At 46.4% G+C, this 25,686-nt stretch overlaps 1 protein-coding gene across 1 annotated transcript in view; it reads right to left on the bottom strand.

Moving 5' to 3' along the window:
• LOC133151192 (P2X purinoceptor 3-like) overlaps positions 1 to 25,686 on the bottom strand; it is a 133,942-nt gene that overhangs the window by 101,682 nt on the left and 6,574 nt on the right. The window contains exons 2-5 of the mRNA XM_061273998.1: positions 6,097 to 6,226; positions 3,770 to 3,793; positions 2,766 to 2,901; positions 2,628 to 2,699 (exon numbers count right to left, since the gene is read on the bottom strand). Coding sequence (XP_061129982.1) covers positions 2,628 to 2,699; positions 2,766 to 2,901; positions 3,770 to 3,793; positions 6,097 to 6,226 — 362 coding nt within the window. The remainder of the gene's footprint in view (positions 1 to 2,627; positions 2,700 to 2,765; positions 2,902 to 3,769; positions 3,794 to 6,096; positions 6,227 to 25,686) is intronic.

The raw sequence follows: 25,686 nt of genomic DNA, 5'->3' as shown, positions 1-25,686 counted from the left end.
ATATAGCGCAAAAGTACAGGAGGAGTAGTGAGAGGCAGCCAACGTGGCCCAAAAGGCCAGGACGTTATGCAGCCGGGGGGGGAGGGGGGAGAGAGTTCAGGATCCTAACAGCCTGGAGTATGAAGCTGTTGGTGAGTCTGGTGGTGCGGGAGCGCAGGATTCTGTTCCTCTTCCCAGAGGGCAGTAGATCAAAAAAAGTGTGAGCGGGGTGACTCACATCCATCACAATCATGGTCGCCTTGCGGGTGAGATGGGAGGTGTAAATGTCCTTCACGGAGGGGAGTGAAGCACCAATAATTCTACCAGCTGTGTTCACTATGCGCTGCAGGGCCTTCATGTTGTATTCAGTGCAGCCTCCACCCCACACAGCGATACAACTGGAGAGGACGCTCTCAATGGTGCCACCGTAGAATGTGGTCATGATGGCCGGTGGAGCACTTGCTCGCCTGAGTTTCCGCAGGACGTACAGGCGGCGCTGAGCTTTCTTTGCCAGTGATGCAGTGTTGGTGGTCCAGGAGAGGTCTTCATTGATGTGCACCGCCACGAATCTGGTGCTGCTCACTCTCTCCACCACAGCACCATCGATGGTCAGTGGCAGGTGTTGAGTGTGACCCTTCCGGAAGTCAACAACAATCTCCTTGGTCTTGCTGACGTTCAGCAAGAGGTTGTTGTCCCTGCACCACGTGGTCAGAAGATCGACTTCTGACCTGTATTGAGTCTCGTCACCCATGAGATATTGTCCCCAACATGTACTACTTGAGGCCTCTGGCAGAGGAAGTCCAATAGCCAGTTGCAGAGGTAGGTACTGAGTCCCAGTTTGTCGAGTTTGCAGATAAGTCGCTGTGGTACAATGGTGTCGAATGCAGAACTGAAGTCCACAAACAGCAATCTCACATACAAGTCTCTTTTTTCCAGGTGGGTGAGGGCCATTTGGCTCGGTAAGCAAACTGGAAGGGGTCAAGGGTGAGGGGAGAATGGATCTGATGTGTGTCATGACAAGCCGCTCAAAGCACTTCATGGTGTTGGGTGTCAGTGCCACGGGGCGGTAGTCATTGAAGCAGGATGGAGCAGTTTCCTTCGGCACAGGTATGATGGTGGCAGCCTTGAAACATGATGGGACGATGGCTTGCTGCAGGGAAGTGTTAAAGATGTCTGTGAAGACATCCTTAAACTCCTCAGCGCAGTCCCTGAGCGCTCGACTTGGGATGTTGTCTGGGCCTGCCGCCTTACGGGTGTTGATAGCAGCAAGTGTCCTCATCACGCAATCGGTAGAGAGGCACAGGGGCTGCTCGTGCGGAGGGGGAGGGGTCTTCAGCGGGCAAGTGCTGTTCTGACCGTCAAAGCGAGTGAAGAAGCGGTTCAGATCGTTGAGCAGAGGGATGTTGCCCTCACAGCTCTGCGGCGAGGGCTTGTAGTCCGTAATGGTCTGAATGCCCTGCCATAGGCTTTGTGCGTTCCTGCTGTTTGAAGTGGGCGGTTATCTTGCAAGTGAATGCCTTTTTCGCTTCCTTGATGCTAGGGGACAGGTTGGCCCTCGCTGTTCTCATGCCAGCTTCATCCCCAGCTCTGTAGGCTTTGTCTCTGGCCCTTAGCAGCCTGAGGACATCCCCTGTCAGACATGGCTTCCAGTTAGCCAGAGTGATGATGTATTTTGTGTGGGTCACATCATCAATGCACTTTGTGATGTAAGAGGTTACAGAGTCTGTATACTCCTCTATGTCTGTCTGATTGTTGTAAGTGGCTGCCTGCTTAAACATTTCCCAGTCTGTTGTGTCAAAGCAGTCTTGAAGAGCATCAAAGGCTCCCTCAGGCCACACTTTTACCCGCTTGTGAACCGGACTGGATGCTTTCACTCTTTGTCTGTATGCGGGCATTAGCAAAACAGTGATATGGTCAGAAAGTCCAATGTGGGGGAGGGGCGTGGCTTTGAAAGCTCCTTTATGTGGAGTGTAGACCAGGTCCAGGAAGCTGTCGCCACGTGTTGGAAAATTAACATGCTGGTTTAGCTTTGGAAAACCAGAAATCCACATTCGCCTTGTCTAGCTGATCTGTTTTGGCATTCTCACCTTTGTGAAATTCCATCTTCCATCTTGAATTCTTATCCAATCAAGTGAGTTTCCATTCCATTTAGAGTGTCCATAGTTTTCTGCTGATTTGTGTTCTGATTTGTTCCCATCTGATTGAGGAGTAAATCCAAAGTTGCCGGGTACTTTTTTGGCCCCATTGCTCCAAAATCTTCTTCTTTTGCTCTCCTCTTGTACAATTAGAGCTACTTTGTATTTAGTAAATTTTATTTTACATGTCTGTATGTCGTTATCTCCCAACCTTGAGAGCAGAACGGATCGTGTCCTACTTTCTTGGCTGCTTGAACTTCACCTTTGACTTTATAACAATAAATACATATTTATCTAGCAAAATGAATGTTTTTGGGTTGTGGGTGGGTTGGAGTGTGTGTTGGGTATGTGGTGTACAGACAACAGCCGTCATGCGCCGAAACGTCATCTTAATGGTGAGGGTGGGAAATTGTGATAAGAAAAATGGCATCTTCCACTGGACAAATTATCCATTTATTAATTTCAACCAGTTCAAATATTATAGAAAGATCAATAGTATTGACAGGGTCTGACCTCTGGACAGTATCCTTGAACTTGGTTTTCTGTTGTTATGAGTTTGGTAATGATGCAGAAGACAGAAGCACCCTAAAAAGATAAATGAGCACATGACCAATGTATACCACAGGATTTCATCAACCAGATTTTTCGTACCTGTGTTGGCATGACGTAGTCTGCAACATCCATGACTTTGTCATTGTAGACTCCAAAACCTTTTACCTTGGTCATTACTGAAGATTCAATTGCTGTGTCTCGCACTTGGTAAGCCTTTTCATAAACAAAGACCCACCTGAAATACAAGGAGAAAAGATTAAGTAGTGAAACAGCGAAAGCTAGTCAGTGGCTTTAAAAAAAAAAGAGTCTTGCTATATTTTTGTCACGTGTACAGTAAAAATGCAATGATAGCACTGATCAAGGAAATTGTTACTTTGCTCATCTATGTGCATGTGTAACAAAGGTCTTTATTTATAATAAAATAATACTGTCAAATCCGCACTTATCGAACGTATGTGACCCGACCCTCCGTTTTAAAGGGTTAAACTCCCCTTCGACCCCTCTGCTGTAACGCAGCCCTCATGGGGAGACGAGAGTTTCCAGATCGAGGCGGGAAAAGATTTGTCCGAGTCTAACCGCCTCTAAGATCAATTTGGAAAGAATTATTCAATTCTTTCTAGGATGCCAATCCCTTTAAAGTCCCCCCTACGGCAGTGCAGAGTAACTACCAGGTCGAGACCCAATGTCGGAGCAACCGCGCCCTTTTTACAGCGGCTCCTTCCCCTTTTGGATTTGTAGCTCTTGTATTCGCTTGGATAAATTTAGCTGTCTTTGGTAAGACTGCAGGCATTCGTAGATTTACTAGAGTGCACTCGCCCTAGCTGAGTTCAAGATAACTACTTCGAACCAGATCTCACGATACCTGATGTTAAGGATTAAAGCTGTGCGCACTTAAAGAAGAATTGAACGGATTTAAATAATGACTATGATAGGGAAATAAAGAAAATTTTAAGTTCTAATTACTGCATATAAAACCATGCTCAACATACGTAGTTAATATGAAATAATCGATAACCAAATTAAGGTTTAAGAAGAAATTTAATAAATAAGCAAGAAAAAGAATTACAAGTCTCAATAGTTCGAACAACAACAATACCACTCACCAAGCAAAAGAGGAAACAAATGGTCTAAAATGCTATTTCGTTGAACTAGTCGAGTGATCAGTTCTCTTGTGTTCCAAAATCGAATTCTGTTGAATTCTGAGGCGGCCTTCAGGAGGAGCACCACGCCTTGAAAATGGCATCTCCCTTTCCTGCTGCCTCGAAGTCCTCTCTCCTAGCCTATTTATGAGCTTAAAAATTGACAAAATCCAATTCAAAGACTGTAGAAACTAATTTTAGTAGATTTTGCTCTAATCTCAAAAAGAATGAAAAATCCATCTTCGTCTAAAGGCGTTCTTGGCTCCGGGTATGCAGTGCCAGCGTACTGGCGAGGGAGAGCACTTTTCCTGTCCGGAACCAAGCTGTTATAGGCGCGTCAGCTCCTCCTGGCATTACCTCATAGGAATATGTAGGTGAAAGGTCAGAATTCAAACGCTCCACTGGCATTACCTCATCGGAGAGGAATGCATGACCTCATTGGTATGGAATCGGAGTCGGAGTCAGCTTTATTGTCAATTCCTTCATGCCAAGACACACAAAGAAATCGAAATTACGTTTCCTCCATCCCACGGTGACGAGACACAGTACACGAGTAACATACAAGTAAACAACGGGGGAGAGAGTTCAGGACCCCAAGAGCCTGGAGATCACAAACTTCGCCAGAGGCGAGCAGTGCTTGCATCCCACCACAGAGTCCCGGCACCATTCGCGCATTCCACCTCCTCGCGATGTTCCCCCTCGTACAATGGCCCGGTCCGCCCGATAGCACGCTAGCCGCTCCAGATGCACAGCAGTTGCGCACTGTCCGGTTCGTTGATCTCAGCAGGCATGTTGATGCCCAGCGATCGAACGTTCGCCAGAAGAAAGGAAGGCACGGCCGGGCGAGCAGGGTTGGCCGCCAGCCTGGCCCGGACGCCCCCGCTCTCGCCCCTCTTCAGCCTCCTTGCACACGGCTTCCGACGCTGCAGGACGGAGCAGACCGAGCGCCTTTAATGTCCCCGCTTCAAAGTCCAGATCGCCACAAAACTCGCTTTCGCCGATGTCGAGCAGAACCAGCCCGCTGTACTTGTAGCACAACCCGGTGCGACGAGACGAACACACAAAACTGTCGGACAAACCCACATTAAACGACAAAACAAAACACCATTCGGGACAGAGAGAGGCCGCTGCGTGTGCACGCGCCGCCATCTTACTGCCTGGTATGCATGGCATCCTTGGAATGCATGGAATGCATGGCATTCTTGGTATGTGTAGAATGGATGACATCATTGGTATGTGTGGAATGTATGACCTCACTGACTTCCTCCAAATCAGCTGGGAACCACTGGTTATCTTGGCAACCTTGCTTAAAGCAGTAACCATTGCGCATGACTGTTCTCTGCTGCCGGATGCAGCGTTTTCCTGTTTTGCTCGTTCTTTCAGCCGACTCCACCAGTATAGCAAACAACCTCTTGTGTCTCCCCATAACATGTAAACAGATAACACAATGAATAAGAGGAGCAAAACGGAGCCAGTGTGCATACAGCAGACAGTAAGCGTAGTGCAAAAGTACAGGACGCTACGCAGAAAGGGGAAGCGAGTTCAGGATCCTAACAGCCTGGAGTATGAAGCTGTTGTTGAGTCTGGTGGTGCGGGAGCGCAGGCTCCTATACCTCTTCCCAGAGGGCAGAAGCTCAAACAAAGAGTGAGGGGGGGTGACTCACATCACTCACAATCGTGGTCCCCTTGCGGGTGAGATGGGCGATGTAAATGTCTTTCAAGGAGGGGAGTGAAGCACCAATAATCTTACCAGCCGTGTTCACTATGCGCTGCAGGGCCTTCAAGTTGTAGTTTTTTAACATATATAATGATATGGCTCAAGCTGTTACAGATTAAAATTATGGCAAAGCAAAATCATATTCCAAAATTGTGTGTTGCTACCTGTTTGAACAGGTCGTGTCCTCCCAATTGCTAACAATTTAATTTATTAGATTTGTTAGTTTCCATCAGGTCACCCCTATGTCAAGCTTTAACACCATCTCCTGGTAAAACTTTGGAACTAGTCCATCTTTTAGGATAGCTAATGTGCCTGGGCCAAATCCGATACCCAATTATACATCATCTTGTACCACCATGCCACTTGAAAATACAATAACAATATAATAATGCAATAACAAAGACAGATCTTCAAGCGATCCCGGGACACATCGGCACCGTATGTACCCACGTCAAACACTGATCATTTCTTGCGCAAATGACTCCAAGGAGGCGCAGGCAGCAGTCTCGTGGTCGAATTCCGTGTTGCCCCAGAGGAGATCCCTCCTGGTGAGATGGGTAATGGTGTAACCCACCTTGGCACCCTCTGTGGAAAAAGTCCAGGGCTGGAGGGCAAATGGATCCGGCGATTAGACAGGAAGGCCCGGACTTGATGGGTTTCAGCGATAAACCGCTCCAGGGTCCCGCCCTTAGGTTCCAGAGTCCCTAGGCGCGACACCGGGGGCACGAGAAGTAGTCCTTCGGAGGGCGGACAAATGGGAGTGGACGCAGGAGCGGTGGCTCTAACACTCTAGAACACCTGATGGAGCAGTTGTGTGAGGTTTTTTACCTCCTCTGAGAGCTCGTCCAGCCGTCCCTTGGCGCGGACAACACGATCCATCCTCCGGCAGTCGGTTGTGGCAATGATTAGTTTGTACTGTCACGATCGGACAGAACGACCAAGTGCGTCACACTGTTTATTGGGGAAAGGGACATGGAGATCTGAAACAGCGTGGCTGGAGGGCGAGGCGAAGACGTAGTCAGAAACAGGCGGTCACCCGGGGCTGGCGGCGTTCAAATGTAGTTGGGGACGGGCAATCGGTCGGGGCTGGCGGCATTCAGGTGTGGTCGGTCAGTTAGACGGAATAGAGGATTGGCAACAGCAAGCACAGTAACAAGCACAAGACACGAGACACAGGGGCAAACAGGTGGCATACGGGGGACAAACTGAAGAGGACTGACTGGCGCATGGGGCTTCAATAGGGGAGTTAATGAGCCGGCAGTAGGTGTGGTGATTATTAACGTGGGACATGTATCAGGCAATGAGCGTTTATTGTTCTGAGGGTGTGGCTGTGACTGATGCAAACAGGAATGGGGCGCTGACCAGGGTGCTAGAGGAGGTGGAGTGTGACAAATAGACATTGTCCATAATAAACAGAAAAAGAAAAGAAGTGGTGTTTCACATTATCTGAAGTGCCGAACTTCGAGTGTGGGCTGTGTCGTCAGTATTCTCGTAATTCGCGCGCTGAGCTTTCAGATACAGTTTTACGCTAAAGCCACCCACAAACCTTCCCCTGGAATCCTTCCATTTTAATAAGTGGCCCAAGGAAAAGAAGGTTCGACACTGAGTGCCGAGTGTTTGAAAAACAGTGTACAATTTGGCTCAACCTACGTGTGTGAGCAGACTTTCAGCCAAATTTTACTCCAGACTGTGATGCACTAGCAAAAAAAGGGAGACCAACAACACTGTACCCACTGAAAATGAAGGGGAGTTTCTAAAGTTAGTCGTAAAAAAAAAAAAAGCATTTTGAAAATAATTCGTACAAAGCAGGGATTGAAACTAGCGACCATTCTCAAACAATGTAGGATGCTCAAGGACATTGATGCACCTGTTTGAGACTAATTTTAACTTTTAAAGTTCTTAAGGTGGACTTAAAGGAAGTGTTTGTCAGGCTCAGAGCAGGGAGAGGACTCGAATGCAGAGTTCAAGAATTCAAGGAGTTTATTTCCTTCGCGGACGACCGCTCCAAGAACAAAAGACGCCTCACGATGAGTGAAAAAGGGCAAAAACAAAAGTGCCTCAACACGAGGAAAAAAGGGCATAAACAAAAGCGCCTCAACACAAGGGAAAAAGGGGATAAACCAAAGCGCCTCAACACGAGGAAAAAATGGCTGAGAACAGCAAACAAAAATCGCCTCCACACGAGGGGAAAACGAAGGCAAAATTGCTTGGGCAAAGCACGGGGAATAGCTGTGGCTATGGAGTCGCTGGTGATCATGGCTAGCAAGACGCACTGGCACGAGACGAGGGGAAGACGCAGGGTAAATACACACACAGAAGGGGGAGGACACAGATGCAGACAATCAGGGCGGGCGACACAGGTGCACGTAGTTATCATCACATGGAGATCAAGTGGCCGGTCGTGCAGGGGAAGGACCCATGATCTGTACAAAATAGAACAGGAAGTGATAACGCGAGGGACAGGACAAAACAAAACAATCTACAAAACCCGGCAGCATGACAGTGTTTCCTCGTCACCAGGTGTTTGTGAGTTAAAGCTCTGCTCTGATAAGATAAGATAAGATAAGATAAGAGGAACTTTATTAATCTCACGTGTGAGAAACTGCATGTAACAACAGCTCGATTTACAGGAAGGTACAAGTTGGGGGATAAAGGTGCAAAAAGAGACTTCTGGACCGTAGTCCTCTGGCATAAAAAATAGAATACAATATAAAAAGAAAAATATGGAAAAATAACAGCAATTGTAGTAAAACTAAAAATATAAGCTATGAATATTTACAAAAAGAAGATAAAATAGTGGTAAAGTGTCGTAAAGTGTATGAAGTGTATGAAGTTTAGTAATGCTAATAACAAAAATAAATAGTGCACGGGTTATAGAAGTGAAATAGATCTATGGATTGTGTGGCAGAGGATATTGCACATTGGGCTTAAATTGCACATTGGGGTTAAGAATTGCACGTTACGGGGAAAAGTATTGCACAGAAGGATGTGTTTACAGGTTGTCATTGTACAGCCTGATTGCGGTGGGGATGAAGGAGCTGCGGTAGCGTTCCTTCTTACACGGGGGGAGTCTGAGTCTCTGACTGAAGGAGCTGCTCAAGTTCTCCAAGGTCAGATGCAGTGGGTGAGAGGGGTTGTTCCTGATGGATGCTAGCCTGGCTAGCACCCTCCTCTCGCCCACCTCCTCAACAGTGTCAAGAGGGCATCCCACCACAGAGCTGGCCCTCTTAACCAGTTTGTTGAGCCTCTTCCTATCCGTCTCTGTGCTGCTTGGAGCCCAGCAGACCACAGCGTAGAGGATAGCAGAGGCTACCACTGAGTCATAAAAGGTTTTTAGCAGAGGCCTGCTCACTCCAAAGGAGCTGAGTCTCCTCAGGAGGTGGAGGCGGCTCTGTCCCTTCTTGTAGACGGCGTTCATGTGATCAGTCCAGTTCAGTTTATTGTTGAGGTGAACCCCCAGGTACCTGAAACTGTCCACGACCTCAATGTCCTGACCCTGGATGTTCACCAGTGAGTGGGGAGGTGCTCCTCTCCTAAAGTCAATCACCAGCTCCTTCATCTTACTGGTGTTCAAGCACAGGTGATTGTGCTCACACCAGTCCACAAAGGCGCTGAAGGCCGACAGGTACTCCAGCTCGCCTCCCTTAGACATACAGCCAACAATAGTTGAGTCATCGGAGAACTTCTGGAGATGGCAGATGGCAGTGTTATACGTGAAGTCCGAGGTGTACAGTGTGAAAAGAAATGGGAACAGGACTGTGCCCTGAGGTGCTCCAGTGCTGCAGACTACCACCTCTGATCGGCAGCCATGCAGTTGCACGTACTGGGACCGGTTAGTGAGGTAGTCAATGGTCCAGTCAGTGAGGTGATGGTCCACTCCAGTGTCTAGCAACTTCACTCGTAGCAGGGCCGGCGAGATGGTGTTGAAGGCACTGGAGAAGTCAAAGAACATGACCCTCACAGCGCTGCCGGCGGACTCCAGGTGGGTGAGCGTCCGCTGCAGCAGGTAGATGACGGCGTCTTCCACCCCAATGCCGATCTTGTAGGCAAACTGGAGCGGATCCAGAGTGGGGCTCACCACGGAGCGGAGGTGGCTGAGGACCAAGCGTTCCATCACCTTCATGATGTGTGAAGTGAGGGCGACGGGTCTGAAGTGGGCCGGTTCCTTGGCGTGCGGTGTTTTGGGAACTGGGACGATGGAGGATGTCTTACATGCGCTAGGCACCTTCGCCAGGCTGAGGCTCAGGTTGAGGAGGTGGCACAGAACATGGCAGAGATCATCAGCACATCTCCCTAGCAGCCTGGGGGAGATGCCATCCGGTCCCGGGGCCTTTCTCTGTTTCAGGTTCCCCAGCGCTCTCCTCACCTGAGCAGGAGTGAAGGAGAGGGAAGGGGGCTGAGATGAGGTTGAAGGCCGTGGTGAGTCATTGAGGGAGATGGGTGATTGTCCATGTGGTGGGCGGGAGGGTGTTAAGTGGCCATGAAGCAGGGGGGAGTGGGTTGATTGTCCATGAGGCAGGCGGGGGGGTGGATCCAGGTATCCAGGCAGTGGGAGGCTGGGGGGGGGGGGGGGGGGGGGCAGCGGACAGGGGGGTGAGAGGGAGTGGGGACAGGCCAAACCAGTTGAAGTGCTGGTTAAGCTCATCCGCCCAGCGTTGATCCCCGTCAATGCTGCCACTCGCTCTCCGTCCAGAACCAGACATAGTCCTCAGGCCACGCCACACATCCCGCACGTTCCTCTGTGCGAGTTCCTCCTCAATCTTCCTGGCGTACTCCCGCTTTGCTTCGCGGATCGTCCTCTGGAGCAGATGCTGCAGCCTCTTCTGCTCCTCTCTGTCCCCGCGTCTAAAAGCCCACCACTTCTTGTTGATAAGGGCTTTCAGATGGGGGGTCATCCAGGGGTGGTTATTTGAGTAGCAACGCACCCTCTTAGTAGGTATTGTGCTCTCAACGCAGAAATTAATGTAATCCGTGATGCAGTCAGTGAGGGCGTCAATGTCCTCGCCATGATCACTGTAGAAAACTTCCCAGTCGGTAGACTCAAGGCAGCTTTGATTTTCAGATACCCGCCACCGTGTTGCCGTTTCTATTTCTTTATTACTTTATTTAGATGTATTCTTTCACTGATTCTTCAACATGATGTATTTAGTCAGAATGTTTGCCGTTTCATGTGATTTCGTCTCATCAGATAAACATCTTTCATAAATCTGACCTGCAGGCATTGAAGTGATGGAAACTGTTATTCATAATAACATTGTCGTATTTAATGAGAATCACTTATAATTATAGTATATATAGTTTTTTGGTGAAATATTTTTTTAAATTCTGTGAATGCATTTGTTTTCAAAAAGCTTTTTTTAATTAATATCCATTCTTTACTACGTACTAAAGGCAAAAACCTTTTATGCAATGACCTTTACATGTCATTTATATTACTTCACACAAACACTACATCCATCTGCTCCTGGTTTAGCCCCCCGGTGAAAATTTATAACCCAATTAAGTCAAAATGTTTGCCCGCCCCTGCATTAGGATCTTGATCATCATCAGGACTGTTGCGCGTGGCGGTAGTTCCTGGACGACGACGATGGCGTGGTCGAGTTAGTCAGATCTAGGGTCGACAAAACTGATTAAAATATACCGTATTTTCTGGACTATAGATCGCATTTTTCATAGTTGCGACTTATATTGTTAACTATTACCGTAATTCTCCATGTATAATACGCCCCCATGCACCCTAAAAATGGCATGTCGATGCTGGAAAAAAGCCTTTACCCATGTATAGAGCCCGGAAGTAAGATGGCGGCGCGTGCACACGCAGCGGCCTCTCTCTCTCCCGAACGGTGTTTTGTTTTGTCGTTTAATGTGGGTTTGTCCGACAGTTTTGTGTGATCGTCTCGTCGCACCGGGTTGTGCTACAAGTACAGCGGGCGTTTATTGTTCTGAGGGTGTGGCTGTGACTGATGCAAACAGGAATGGGGCGCTGACCAGGGTGCTAGAGGAGGTGGAGTGTGACAAATAGACATTGTCCATAATAAACAGAAAAAGAAAAGAAGTGGTGTTTCACATTATCTGAAGTGCCGAACTTCGAGTGTGGGCTGTGTCGTCAGTATTCTCGTAATTCGCGCGCTGAGCTTTCAGATACAGTTTTACGCTAAAGCCACCCACAAACCTTCCCCTGGAATCCTTCCATTTTAATAAGTGGCCCAAGGAAAAGAAGGTTCGACACTGAGTGCCGAGTGTTTGAAAAACAGTGTACAATTTGGCTCAACCTACGTGTGTGAGCAGACTTTCAGCCAAATTTTACTCCAGACTGTGATGCACTAGCAAAAAAAGGGAGACCAACAACACTGTACCCACTGAAAATGAAGGGGAGTTTCTAAAGTTAGTCGTAAAAAAAAAAAAGCATTTTGAAAATAATTCGTACAAAGCAGGGATTGAAACTAGCGACCATTCTCAAACAATGTAGGATGCTCAAGGACATTGATGCACCTGTTTGAGACTAATTTTAACTTTTAAAGTTCTTAAGGTGGACTTAAAGGAAGTGTTTGTCAGGCTCAGAGCAGGGAGAGGACTCGAATGCAGAGTTCAAGAATTCAAGGAGTTTATTTCCTTCGCGGACGACCGCTCCAAGAACAAAAGACGCCTCACGATGAGTGAAAAAGGGCAAAAACAAAAGTGCCTCAACACGAGGAAAAAAGGGCATAAACAAAAGCGCCTCAACACAAGGGAAAAAGGGGATAAACCAAAGCGCCTCAACACGAGGAAAAAATGGCTGAGAACAGCAAACAAAAATCGCCTCCACACGAGGGGAAAACGAAGGCAAAATTGCTTGGGCAAAGCACGGGGAATAGCTGTGGCTATGGAGTCGCTGGTGATCATGGCTAGCAAGACGCACTGGCACGAGACGAGGGGAAGACGCAGGGTAAATACACACACAGAAGGGGGAGGACACAGATGCAGACAATCAGGGCGGGCGACACAGGTGCACGTAGTTATCATCACAGGGAGATCAAGTGGCCGGTCGTGCAGGGGAAGGACCCATGATCTGTACAAAATAGAACAGGAAGTGATAACGCGAGGGACAGGACAAAACAAAACAATCTACAAAACCCGGCAGCATGACAGTGTTTCCTCGTCACCAGGTGTTTGTGAGTTAAAGCTCTGCTCTGATAAGATAAGATAAGAGGAACTTTATTAATCTCACGTGTGAGAAACTGCATGTAACAACAGCTCGATTTACAGGAAGGTACAAGTTGGGGGATAAAGGTGCAAAAAGAGACTTCTGGACCGTAGTCCTCTGGCATAAAAAATAGAATACAATATAAAAAGAAAAATATGGAAAAATAACAGCAATTGTAGTAAAACTAAAAATATAAGCTATGAATATTTACAAAAAGAAGATAAAATAGTGGTAAAGTGTCGTAAAGTGTATGAAGTGTATGAAGTTTAGTAATGCTAATAACAAAAATAAATAGTGCACGGGTTATAGAAGTGAAATAGATCTATGGATTGTGTGGCAGAGGATATTGCACATTGGGCTTAAATTGCACATTGGGGTTAAGAATTGCACGTTACGGGGAAAAGTATTGCACAGAAGGATGTGTTTACAGGTTGTCATTGTACAGCCTGATTGCGGTGGGGATGAAGGAGCTGCGGTAGCGTTCCTTCTTACACGGGGGGAGTCTGAGTCTCTGACTGAAGGAGCTGCTCAAGTTCTCCAAGGTCAGATGCAGTGGGTGAGAGGGGTTGTTCCTGATGGATGCTAGCCTGGCTAGCACCCTCCTCTCGCCCACCTCCTCAACAGTGTCAAGAGGGCATCCCACCACAGAGCTGGCCCTCTTAACCAGTTTGTTGAGCCTCTTCCTATCCGTCTCTGTGCTGCTTGGAGCCCAGCAGACCACAGCGTAGAGGATAGCAGAGGCTACCACTGAGTCATAAAAGGTTTTTAGCAGAGGCCTGCTCACTCCAAAGGAGCTGAGTCTCCTCAGGAGGTGGAGGCGGCTCTGTCCCTTCTTGTAGACGGCGTTCATGTGATCAGTCCAGTTCAGTTTATTGTTGAGGTGAACACCCAGGTACCTGAAACTGTCCACGACCTCAATGTCCTGACCCTGGATGTTCACCAGTGAGTGGGGAGGTGCTCCTCTCCTAAAGTCAATCACCAGCTCCTTCGTCTTACTGGTGTTCAAGCACAGGTGATTGTGCTCACACCAGTCCACAAAGGCGCTGAAGGCCGACAGGTACTCCAGCTCGCCTCCCTTAGACATACAGCCAGGAAGATGGCGGCGCGTGCACACGCAGCGGCCTCTCTCTCTCCCGAACGGTGTTTTGTTTTGTCGTTTAATGTGGGTTTGTCCGACAGTTTTGTGTGATCGTCTCGTCGCACCGGGTTGTGCTACAAGTACAGCGGGCTGGTTCTGCTCAACATCGGCGAAAGCGAGTTTTGTGGCGATCTGGACTTTAAAGGCGCTCGGTCTGCTCCGTCCTGAAGCGTCGGAAGCGGTGTGCGAGGAGGCTGAAGAGGGGCGAGAGCGGGGGCGTCGGGCCAGGCTGGCGGCCAACCCAGCTCGCCCGGCCGTGCCTTCCTTTCTTCTGGCGAACGTTCGATTGCTGGGCATCAACATACCTGCTGAGAACTACGAAGCGGACAGTGCGTAACTGCTGTGCATCTGGAGCGGCTAGCGTGCTATCGGGCGGACCGGGCCATTGTACCAGGGGGAACATCACAAGGAGGTGGAATGCGCGTCTACATCCGTGACGAATGGTGCCGGGACTCTGTGGTGGGATGCAAGCACTGCTCGCCTCTGGCGAAGTTTGTGATCTCCAGGCTTTTGGGGTCCTGAACTCTCTCCCCCGTTGTTTACTTGTATGTTACTCGTGTACTGTGTCTCGTCACCGTGGGATGGAGGAAACATAATTTCGATTTCTTTATGTGTCTTGGCATGAAGGAATTGACATTAAAGCTGACTCTGACTCTGACTCTGATAATACGCACCCAAATTTTGACTCTTACTTATGTCAGTAAACGTAAAATTATTTCAGAAGAAAGATCATCTTTGGGAACAACCGGATGTTATTCTGCCGGTCAGTATCACTGCGCATGCGCAAGCAAACTCGATAGCGAAGAAATGTTTCGGATTTGTGTAGGGTACATTGTGACAGCAATCGAGAAGGTGATCGAGCAAGCGTCTGATACGAGAGCATTGTGTTCGTATGGAGTGTGTTTGAAGTGAACAGCAGAGAAGAAAGGAACAAGGCAAAGTGTTGTGAAATAAAATATTACCTTTAATAAGCATTTAGGTGGAGAACTGAACTTTTGCTCTTTATTTAGGTGACGTGCCTTGCACATCCGTTCTGCGCATCTGTAATGGCGGCCTCCATATGATATCCGGTTTGCGATGGAGATTAAAAAACAAACAATATTTGACAATAACGCACCATCAAACATTGCACCATCGCATCAAACGATGTGTCGTCAATTATGAATTTTACTGACTAAGTGTGTTGGGCAGGATGGCTGAATGCGATGCGCGATTGACAACAAACATAGGTAGAGAACTGAACTCTCGCTCTTTATATAGCTGACGTGTCTTGCGCATCCGTGCTGCGCATACTGTCATGGCGGCCTCCATATGATATCCGGTCTGCGATGGAGATTAAAAAACAAACAATATTTGACAATAACACACCATCAAGGATTGCACCATCGCATGAAACGATGTGTCGTCAATTATGAATTTTACTGACTAAGTGTGTTAAGCAGGATGGCTGAATGCGATGTGCGATTGACAACAAACAAGAAGACAGGTGATTTCAAGTTTTATTTCGATGTTTTTCAAAAATTGTTGTTCCCGTGCATAATCCGCACCCCTGATTTTAGGTCAATAAATTAGTTAAATTTTGCGCATTATGCATGGGAATGACGGTAACACATTATTACTTGATCATTAACACATTACTTATTTACTAGGGGTGTAAATCACGGGTTTTGTCACGATACGATATAATATCGATACAAAGAACTACGATACGATATTTGCCGATATCTTAAAGCCTGCTGCGATTCATTCACGATATATCGCGATATAGTGCTCTACAATCGATTTTTTTTTTTTTAATAAAAAATATAGAACAATATCCTGATTTATAACAATTCATACGCAAAATCAACAAGGTACTGCAAACTCTTTATTTAGGAAATTACAAGAGTATTGCAGTATACAAAGTGCTTGTTTTAACACTGAACTTTGATGTCGTGTTTTTTCTTTAAATGTGCGGCGAGATTTGTGCTCCCTGAATATTTGATCACCGCATGGCAGGATTTACAAACTGCACGTGTCTTGTCCGTTGAGCCATCTTTTCTTTGGAATCCAAAGTGCTTCCAAACGAATGACTTGAAGCCTAAAGGGGAGCAAATTTCCTCGTCTTTTTGGACACTAGCCATAGCACCAGCCCAGGAGCAGCGTACTAGTTGTCGACTCCCCTTTCACGTGCCTGCTCTGCTCACAACACAACAACGCCGGGCGCACTGCTCCCGGAAAGAGGAAGCATCAACAATGAACTGGATTTCAAAATAAAGTCGCGTCTAATGTCCGAGGTCAAACACGGCAATATAAATCGATGTTTACGTTTAGCATCGATGCCAATAAATCGTAGAGCATTATATCGATTAATCGATGTGTATCGATGTATCGTTACACCCCTAATTTCTGGTAGTGTTGACCCGTGAGTGAACGATTTGTTTAAAAGAACGAATCTTTTCAGTGAACGTGAGTGAACGGATCAGTTCCTGAAGTGATTCGTTCTTTTTTCAGTTCATAAGACTTATATATGATGTAACTTATCCCACACAGTAGGTAATGCGCATTGAAGGTGGTGTCACCTCGCCGTAAGACAAAACGAAGAAAAAACGACGTAACTTCGTGTTCACAACCGAGACAATGAATTGCATTTCCTGTTCTCAACTGAACGGATCTCTGAGTGAACGAGTCAGTGAGTGAGTGATTTGCATTTCCCGTCCGTCGCAAGAATGGATCAGTGAGAGAACAAGTGCTGACTTTCGAAAGAGTCAATGAGAGAACTGCCTTCCCGTGCATCAAAGGATCAGTCAATGAACGTGTTGCGTCTCTGTGAACAATTAATTGAGTGAATATGAACTATGTATGTGAACCAGAATGTAGATTTACAAATTCCCAAGGAAAGAAAGAACCACTCACTGAAACACCATTTTTTTCGTGCTCGTTTTCTCCAAGCTAACGGCTAACTTTATTGCATGAAGATGCACCGGTATGCAACAGCGAGGAGATTATGCTTCTCTTAGGGAAATCTTTATTTCATAATACTTACAGTAGTTTTTAATAACATGCATATGTATGCCTAATATTGTCATCCAATATATCTACTGCAATTTCACATTAGATTGCTGGTTCGAAATTTGCCAAGGAAAGACACCACCTCTTTCGTGCTCGTTTTCTCCAAGCTAACGGCTAATGTGCAAGCACATGAAGAGCCGGGAGTGCCTCCCCTTGAACTTTATTGCATGCTTGTTTTTATTTTAGCGCATGAAAACGTAAAACGTAAGTCCCAACATTGTTAAATGAAAACAAAACACACAGGGCGCGTTGCCACCCTGTGTTGGTGTCCCCCAAAAAAACAAATGTAGGTTTGTGTGTCTTCCACAACAAATACAGGAGAGCAAAATCAGTCAAATCGCCACGGTTGTGCACAAAATGAGAAAGTATTATGGTGGTCTGTTGTCGGAGTATGGAAGGGCTTTACCTTATCCTATAAGGCTTTTGGGTAATGTTTGAACAAAAAGAAAAACTTATAGGGTTAAAGCACCTCCGTCGCCTGGATTGCACTAAACCATTTTCCGGGCGGGGGGAGAGAGGGGGTAACACCCGACCATCACAATGCTTGAATTACAGTACAATGTTTACAAACACATGCCTACACCCTTCTCCCTCCTGTTAATTTTATAACCCCACGACACCCTCATCACTTCGTCGTAGTAAGTTTTTTCTATTGCTGAAGTTATCAGAAGAGTCAGCCTGTCAGTGAATTACAAGATAAGTGAGTGAAGAAGAAGAAGTGCTGTGTGGACCCAATTTAATTACATTTGTGATAAAGCTGCAGCATACAACATTTGCAAAGCAAAGTTTTCAAAAAAAGGTGGCTCTACAGCCAATCTTCTGAGCCAAATAAGAAATTAGCAACCAAGTGTCCAGCTACAATAGGTGAGAGAAGACCTTTAACTGACTGAACCTACTACCAGCACTGCTCAAGTAAGCACTGTTCAAGCCAGAAAAACCAGACTTACCCATTTTGTTTCAAGGCCAATTGACCCACTTAGGCAAAAGGCCCTGGATGAAAATGATTGCAAGCAACCCCTACCCCATAGTGGAAGACCCTGGATTTTGCCAATTTACAAAGGCACTGAATTCAAACCATGTCCTACCTAGCAGGAAAACCTTGTCAAATACAGTGCCTTGCGAAAGTATTCGGCCCCCTTGAACCTTTCAACATTTCGCCACATTTCAGGATTCAAACATAAAGATATAAAAATTTTATTTTTTGTCAAGAATCAACAACAAGTGGGACACAATCGTGAAGTGGAACGAAATTGATTGGATAATTTAAACTCTTTTAACAAATAAGAAACTGAAAAGTGGGGCGTCCAATATTATTGGGCCCCTTTACTTTCAGTGCAGCAAACTCACTCCAGAAGTTCAGTGACGATCTTTGAATGATCCAATGTTGTCCTAAATGACTGATGATGATAAATAGAATGCACCTGTGTGTAATAGAGCGATATAGGGCGTTATAGAGCTCGGTACGCCAAAACCAGCAGACACAGAGACAGCTTCCTCCCCCAGGCTGTTGCTCTGATGAACTCACACCACTCTTAGAGTCTCAGCGTCATTACTGTGCAATAACATCCTGCTCTCCACACCTTTTTTGAATTTGTCTACAGTGTTTGTACTATGTGTCCTCTCTGCATCCATTGCAGCCTGGTCATCCTGGAAGAGGGACCTTCCCATCTGTGGTCTCTTCTCAAGGTTTCTCATTTCCCCTAGCTGGAGTTTTGAGTTTTTCCTTGCCCTTTTGGGAGTTTAAGATCAGGGGATGTTTGAGAATATTTGCCATTTTTCACATGTCCTGAGTGTTGTTAGTCACCTAAATGTTGAACAGAGAGTGTGATTTATCCATCCATCCATCCATCCATCCATCCATCCATCCATCCATCCATCCATCCATCCATCCATCCATCCATCCATCCATCCATCTTCTTCCGCTTATCCGGGGTCGGGTCGCGGGGGCAGCAGCTTCAGGAGGGACTCCCAGACTTCCCTCTCCCCAGCCACTTCATCTAGCTCATCCCGGGGGATCCCAAGGCATTCCCAGGCCAGCTGAGACAGTCTCTCCAGCGCGTCCTGGGTCGTCCCCGGGGTCTCCTACCGGTGGGACATGCCCGGAACACCTCCCCAGGAAGGCGTCCAGGAGGCATCCTGATGAGATGCCCGAGCCACCTCATCTGGCTCCTCTCAACGTGGAGGAGTAGCGACTCTACTCCGAGTCCCTCCCGGATGACCGAACTTCTCACCCTATCTCTAAGGGAGAGCCCGGACATCCTGCGGAGAAAACTCATTTCGGCCGCTTGTATCCGAGTGTGATTAACCGAAGTCAAATTCCTTGTTTGGCACGCTCAAACATAGCGAATAAAAACTCTTGAATCTTGAATCTTGGAATCAAGTCTCTGTATAAATGCATCTGCTCTTTGATAGTCTCAGGGTTCTGTTTAAAGCGCAGAGAGAACCATGAAGACAAAGGAACACACCAGGCAGGTCTGAGATACTGTTGTGGAGAAGTTTAATGCCGGATTTGGATACAAAAAGATTTCCCAAGCTTTAAACATCTCAAGGAGCACTGTACAAGCAATTATATTGAAATGGAAGGAGTATAAGACCACTGCAAATCTACCAAGACCCGGCCGTCCCTCCAAACTTTCATCTTAAACAAGGAGAAGACTGATCAGAGATGCAGCCAAGAGACCCATGATCACTCTGGATAAACTGCAGATAACTACAGCTGAGGTGGGAGAGTCTGTCCATAGGACAACAATCAGTCGTGCACTGCACAAATCCGGCCTTTATGGAAGAGTGGCAAGAAGAAAGCCATTTCTCAAAGATATCCATAAAAAGTCTCGTTTAAAGTTTGCCACAAGCCACCTGGGAGACACCAAACATGTGGAAGAAGGTGCTCTGGTCAGATGAAACCAAAATCGAACTTTTTGGCCACAATGCAAAACGATATGTTTGGCGTAAAAGCAACACAGCTCATCACCCTGAACAAATCATCCCACACTGTCAAACATGGTGGTGGCAGCATCATGGTTTGGGCCTGCTTTTCTTCAGCAGGGACAGGGAAGATGGCTAAAATTGATGGAAAGATGGATGGAGCCAAATACAGGACCATTCTGGAAGAAAACCTGTTGGAGTCTGCAAACGACCTGAGACTGGGTCGGAGATTTATCTTCCAACAGGACAATGATCCAAAACATAAAGCCAAATCTTCAATGGAATGGTTCACAAATAGACGTATCCAGGTGTTAGAATGGCCAAGTCAAAGTCCAGACCTGAATCCAATCAAGAATCTGTGGAAAGAGCTGAAGACTGCTGTTCACAAACGCTCTCCATCCAACCTCACTGAGCTCGAGCTGTTTTGCAAGGAAGAATGGGCAAGAATTCCAGTCTCTCGATGTGCAAAACTCATAGGGACATACCCCAAGCGACTTGCAGCTGTAATTGCAGCTAACGGTGGCGCTACAAAGTATTAGCGCAAGGGGGCCGAATAATATTGCACGCCCCACTTTTCAGTTTTTTATTTGTTAAAAAAGTTTAAATTATCCAATAAATTTCGTTCCACTTCACGATTGTGTCCCACTTGTTGATTCTTGACAAAAAAATAAAATTTTATATCTTTGTTTGAAGCCTGAAATGTGGCGAAATGTTGAAAAGTTCAAGGGGGCCGAATACTTTCGCAAGGCACTGTAGTATATAACTATATTGTAGCGTTAACAAAGTACAAAGAAAGACGTGGGTTTTGTAAACAGCTCTTTATTTAACAAAACAAACTTCCAGGCGTGTGGCGGCGTGGACTTCCAGCCACGGAGGTGGAAGAAAGATCCATAGAATAGGATCAGGCGTCCGTAAAAGCCATGACCGAGCCCCATCCACCGTCCCCGGACAGCCACCCAGCCAAGGGCCGGCCCCCGACTTCTATCCACGGAGGTGAAAGAGAGCTCCCTAGAGTAGGACCGGGCGTGCGTAAAAGCCATAGTTTTTCAAACCTTCTGTGTCACTCTGAATCCTTAAATCCTTCAAACTCTTCGTCCTCCGTGTCACTTAGAAACAAAGCCGCTAATGATGCCGGTAGTACGTGGGGCCCTTCGTCATCTTCGTCATCCCGTGATCAATCTTTGTCTTTTTTGTAAACAACCGCCGCGCCACGCCGCGTCGCGCTGCTGACGTCACTTGAAATTTAAATTAAAGTAATCCCTTGCTACATCGCGGTTTGTTTATCGCGGTTTCACTTTTTTGTTTGAAATTTTTTGAAAAGAAAACAAATAAGTCTCTCCTTATTATAAGTCGCCCCCCAGCCCAAACTATGAAAAGAGACGCGACTTATAGTCCGAAAATTACGGTGTTTGTAAATATTCAATCTTTCCATCTCCTTTCAGCTTTATCGATGGCCACGCACGAAGCAAAAACAGTTCCACACAGGCTGCCGTGAAAAAAATACTTTGAAAAACACGACTAAAAACAAATTAAAACAAATTTAAAAGTCGGAGTACACGCCGACAACAAAGACCGCGGCTGCCTTTAAGCGCCACCCCAATCTTGTTGTCGTTCCTTTGTGGGGCACTTTGACTGTCACGGCGTGGGATCTTCATCTGGTGCTTGACATCTTGCGCCGGCTTCCTTTTGAGCCCCTGGCGGCGGTGGATCTTCACTGGGTGTCCCGTAAGAGTCAGAGTCAGTTTATTTGCCATTTGTGTAAGACCACATTGGAAAGTTCAGGAAGTTCAACCTGCCACAGGAGCTGCTGAAGACGTTCTACACTGCCATCATCCAGTCTATCCTCTGCACCTAAGTCACTGACTGGTTTGGATCGACCATCAAACAAGACAAGCACAGACAATTGGGACTGCGGAAAAGATAATCGGGACCAACCTCCCATCTATCCAAGACTTGTACCTGTCCAGGACCAGGAAACGTGCAAGTAACATCTGAGACTGAGATCAACCGGAGTCAAATTCCTTGTTTGGCATGCACAAACTTGGCCAATAAAGCTGATTCTGAATCTGAAGAGTTTGTGAGAGCTCAAAAAATAGGCAGGTACAATAGAAACAGATACAATCGATAGAATAAAAAAAGGACTATTTTCCCCCATGGATAGGCTGACAGTCACATAAGAAAAATACAGCACACATAAGCAAAAGGTGGCGCTACAAAGTATTAGCGCAAGGGGGCCGAATAATATTGCACGCCCCACTTTTCAGTTTTTTATTTGTTAAAAAGGTTTAAATTATCCAATCAATTTCGTTCCACTTCACAATTGTGTCCCACTTGTTGTTGATTCTTGACAAAAAATTAAAATTTTATGTCTTTATGTTTGAAGCCTGAAATGTCGCGAAATGTTGAAAGGTTCAAGGGGGCCGAATACCTGATTTGCACAAGAGAACTGTTGAACAAAATGAAGGAAAGGGTGAAAGGAGCCCAGGCTGTGTGTTTGACCACTGACTGCTGGACATCGAGGACCACAACATCATTTATGTCAGTGACATGCCATTTCATTGACAATTATGAGATGGTCACTGTCCTGCGGGAATGTTTTGAAATGAGCGAGACACATACATCCAATCAATCATCGGAGCAGCTTGTAAGAGTTGCAAGGGAATGGGACATTTCAGACAAGATATGTGCCTGTGTATCTGATAATGGTACAAATGTAGTAAAAGCAATTCAGATCACAGGTTGGCCTCACCTTTTCCGCTTTGCCCACACCCTCAACTTAATCGTCATTAGTGGCATGATTGCAATAAAAGAAACCCTGGAAAAAGTAAAGGCAATTGTTGAATACCGTATTGGCCCGAATATAAGACGACCCTGATTATAAGATGACTCCCTCTTTTTCAAGACTGAAGTTTGAAAAGAATGTGATTCTTGTGTGGGATTCTATGAAGCGTATGTGTATGAAGCGTGTGAAGGATGTGTGGGGTGTGTGGGTGTGGTTCTGCAACAGACAGGAATACAGCATGTAAGTCAACGCTCAACATCTGACGTCACACGACACTAGTAGACGGCACACATTACATAACTAACGGCGCGTAACGGTTCCGCTATACTAAATAACCATACAGGAAATTCTCTCAGCAACACACCAAACATAAGTCATCAGGATAACAAAATACATTTGCTGGTGACCGTTAGTCGCCGTGCCGCTGCGTAACGGCTACTCGTACGATGCGAGGAGAACTTATCAATCAAACGACGCACACACGAAACAAACCGCGTTCAGACAAACAACACAACAGTAGACGTTGTAACAATGAACTGTGTATATACTTACTTTGTGTCAAAGACGCACACAATCACAGCAACGTACTTGTCATGCTGTCGGGTTCTGTAGATTGTTTTGTGTTGTCCTGTCCGTCGTGTTATCACTTCCTGTTTTATTTTGTACATCACATTTCAGATCGTGGGTCCTTCCTCTGCACGGCCGTCCACTTGACCTCCCTGTTTGCTAGCTACGTACACCTGTGTCGTCCGCCCTGATTGTCTGCACCTGTGTCCTCCCCCTTCCGTGTGTGTATTTAGCCTGCGTCTTCCCTTTGTCTCGTGCCAGTGCGTCTTGCTTGTCATGATCACCAGCGATTCCGTAGCCACAGATATTCCCCGTGAAAGCCTAGATAGGAGAGAATTTTTGCCCAAGCTCTGTGTTTTGTTCGTGAGATTTTGCCTTCGTTTTTTCCCTCAGTTGGAGGCGCCTTTTGTTTGCTGTTCTCAGCCTTTTCTCCCTCGTGTTGAGGCGCTTTTGTTTTTGCCCTTTTTTCCCTCATCTGGAGGCACTTTTTGTTCCTGGTGCTATCTTCCGTGGAGGAAATAAATTCCTATGTTTGAACTCTGCATTCAAGTCCTCTCCCTGCTCTGAGCCTGACAGTACGCACTGGCCAGACATGGACTCGGCAGAGTCGGAGCAGCTGGCCGCCACAGTACGCTCCCAGGCGTCGCAGCTAGCCCAACACCAGCAGCAGGTAGATGCCCTGGGAGTTGGCGTTCATGAGATCAGGAAGACACAAGAAGACTTCAGAGCGGCGGTGGCCGCCCAGGTGGGAACACTGAGCCGGCAAATGCAAGACGTTCTCACGCTTCTGACCGCGGGACCAGCAGCGACGTCCAGTCCACCAGCTGCTTCGCCGGTAGATCGTCCGGCTCCCGCTCCCATGGCGATGGGGGTCAGACTGGCTCCCCCTGACAGTACTCAGTCGATACCAGCAGCCTGTGCACAAGCTCCAACAATTGTGATAAGCTGAGGTAACTCACGCGAGACTTAAGGCGTGGTGATGTAAATTTCCAACATTTTTTGTTTACTGTTTTAGACTAGGTCTTTAAATATTGCAACAGTAAGAACAAAGTCACTTTTAAAGACGCTCTGCTGTTCTGACAGCAGCTGAGTGGCTATCACAGTCAAGGTGTCTCGACTTGACTGTTTATTTAATGTATGTGAAAAATAACCAATCCAGGTTCTCCGATTGAACTGCATGCTCTGATTTCCATTGGACCACAAACGCACCATAACCGTCATAGTGTCTGTCACTGTTAGCAAAAGCACACAGCAACACACACATAAACTGAATATGTGCCGATGCAATACAATCAGACTGACACAATATGAAATCTCAAGATTCTCCGATTCTCCACGCATGCATGATTAGCAAGTGGCTGACCAGGCCTTGCGCGAACTGACTAGTGGTTTGGCAATCGTGTTTACAATGCGCTCCGCAATTAATATTGGACAATCCCACGGCACAGCTGGTCTCTCACGGCACACCAGTGTGTGCTGAGTACAGTGTCAGCATTTCTTCACTTCAGAAACTTCTCCATCAAGGTCACTATCGACTCGTTTCGGTATCCACAATGACAACGTCGTTGTCAATGCTACCTGCATGGGCATTCCATATACCTGCCGCTGCATCCATGCGTCACCAATTTTATCGTCTGCAAGCACGAGGCAAATCGCTACCTGCTGCTGCCACCTTTTGATATGGAAGATATGATTACTCTGCCGGGCGCTACACCGCACAGGCGCACAAATTGGAGAATTTCCCACGGCACCCCTGACAATATACCACGGTTGAAAAACACTGGTCTAGACCCCCGAATGTAAGACGACACCCACTGTTTCAGTCTTATTTCAATGCAAAAAACACCGTCTTATATTCAGGCCAATACAGTATATGCACAAAAGCACACTGCTGCTCAAAAACTGCGAGCCACCCCAAAACAGTTAGGCTTGCCAGAAGCTAGACTGCCCCACAAAGTGGAATTCAACATTCTACATGATTCAAAGTAATCTTGTGAACAAAGATGCAATAAGTACAATTTTAGCACTTACAAATAAATACAATTATAAATCCTAACACCAGGGGAATGGGAGAGAATAAAGCAGGCCTGTGACATTCTGAAGACCTTCGAAGAAGTCACCAAGGAATTATGTGGACAGAAGTATGTGCATGATCTTATTTTTGAAGCGCAATTTTGCCCTTAATTTTAAAGGCTTTGTTTTCAGTGTCCCTTTAAAATAAAAAATAATCAAAAAGAAAAAAATCGTTGCCTTTTGTAGTTTTCCAGCAAATGCTTATGGATTGCACAAGTCATTATTACTAATGCTAAACATTCATATGCAGCTACGATATGCATTTATAATCAATGTTATCAGAGTCAAACCTTCTTTTCCCTTGTCTTTGATATGTTACTGCATCAAAGGTCATTCTTCTTGCAGGAAGATTACAGAAGATAATCACAAATAAACAAAGAATTGCAAACATGACAGAGACAATTTCAAGACATATGTCAAACAGGTTCCACAAGATTGAGGGACA

Source organism: Syngnathus typhle, linkage group LG3, assembly GCF_033458585.1.
Source record: "Syngnathus typhle isolate RoL2023-S1 ecotype Sweden linkage group LG3, RoL_Styp_1.0, whole genome shotgun sequence".
NCBI lineage: Eukaryota > Metazoa > Chordata > Actinopteri > Syngnathiformes > Syngnathidae > Syngnathus > Syngnathus typhle.
Note: the sequence above shows the minus strand (reverse complement) of the source record. Positions and strands in the feature narration are given on the sequence as shown.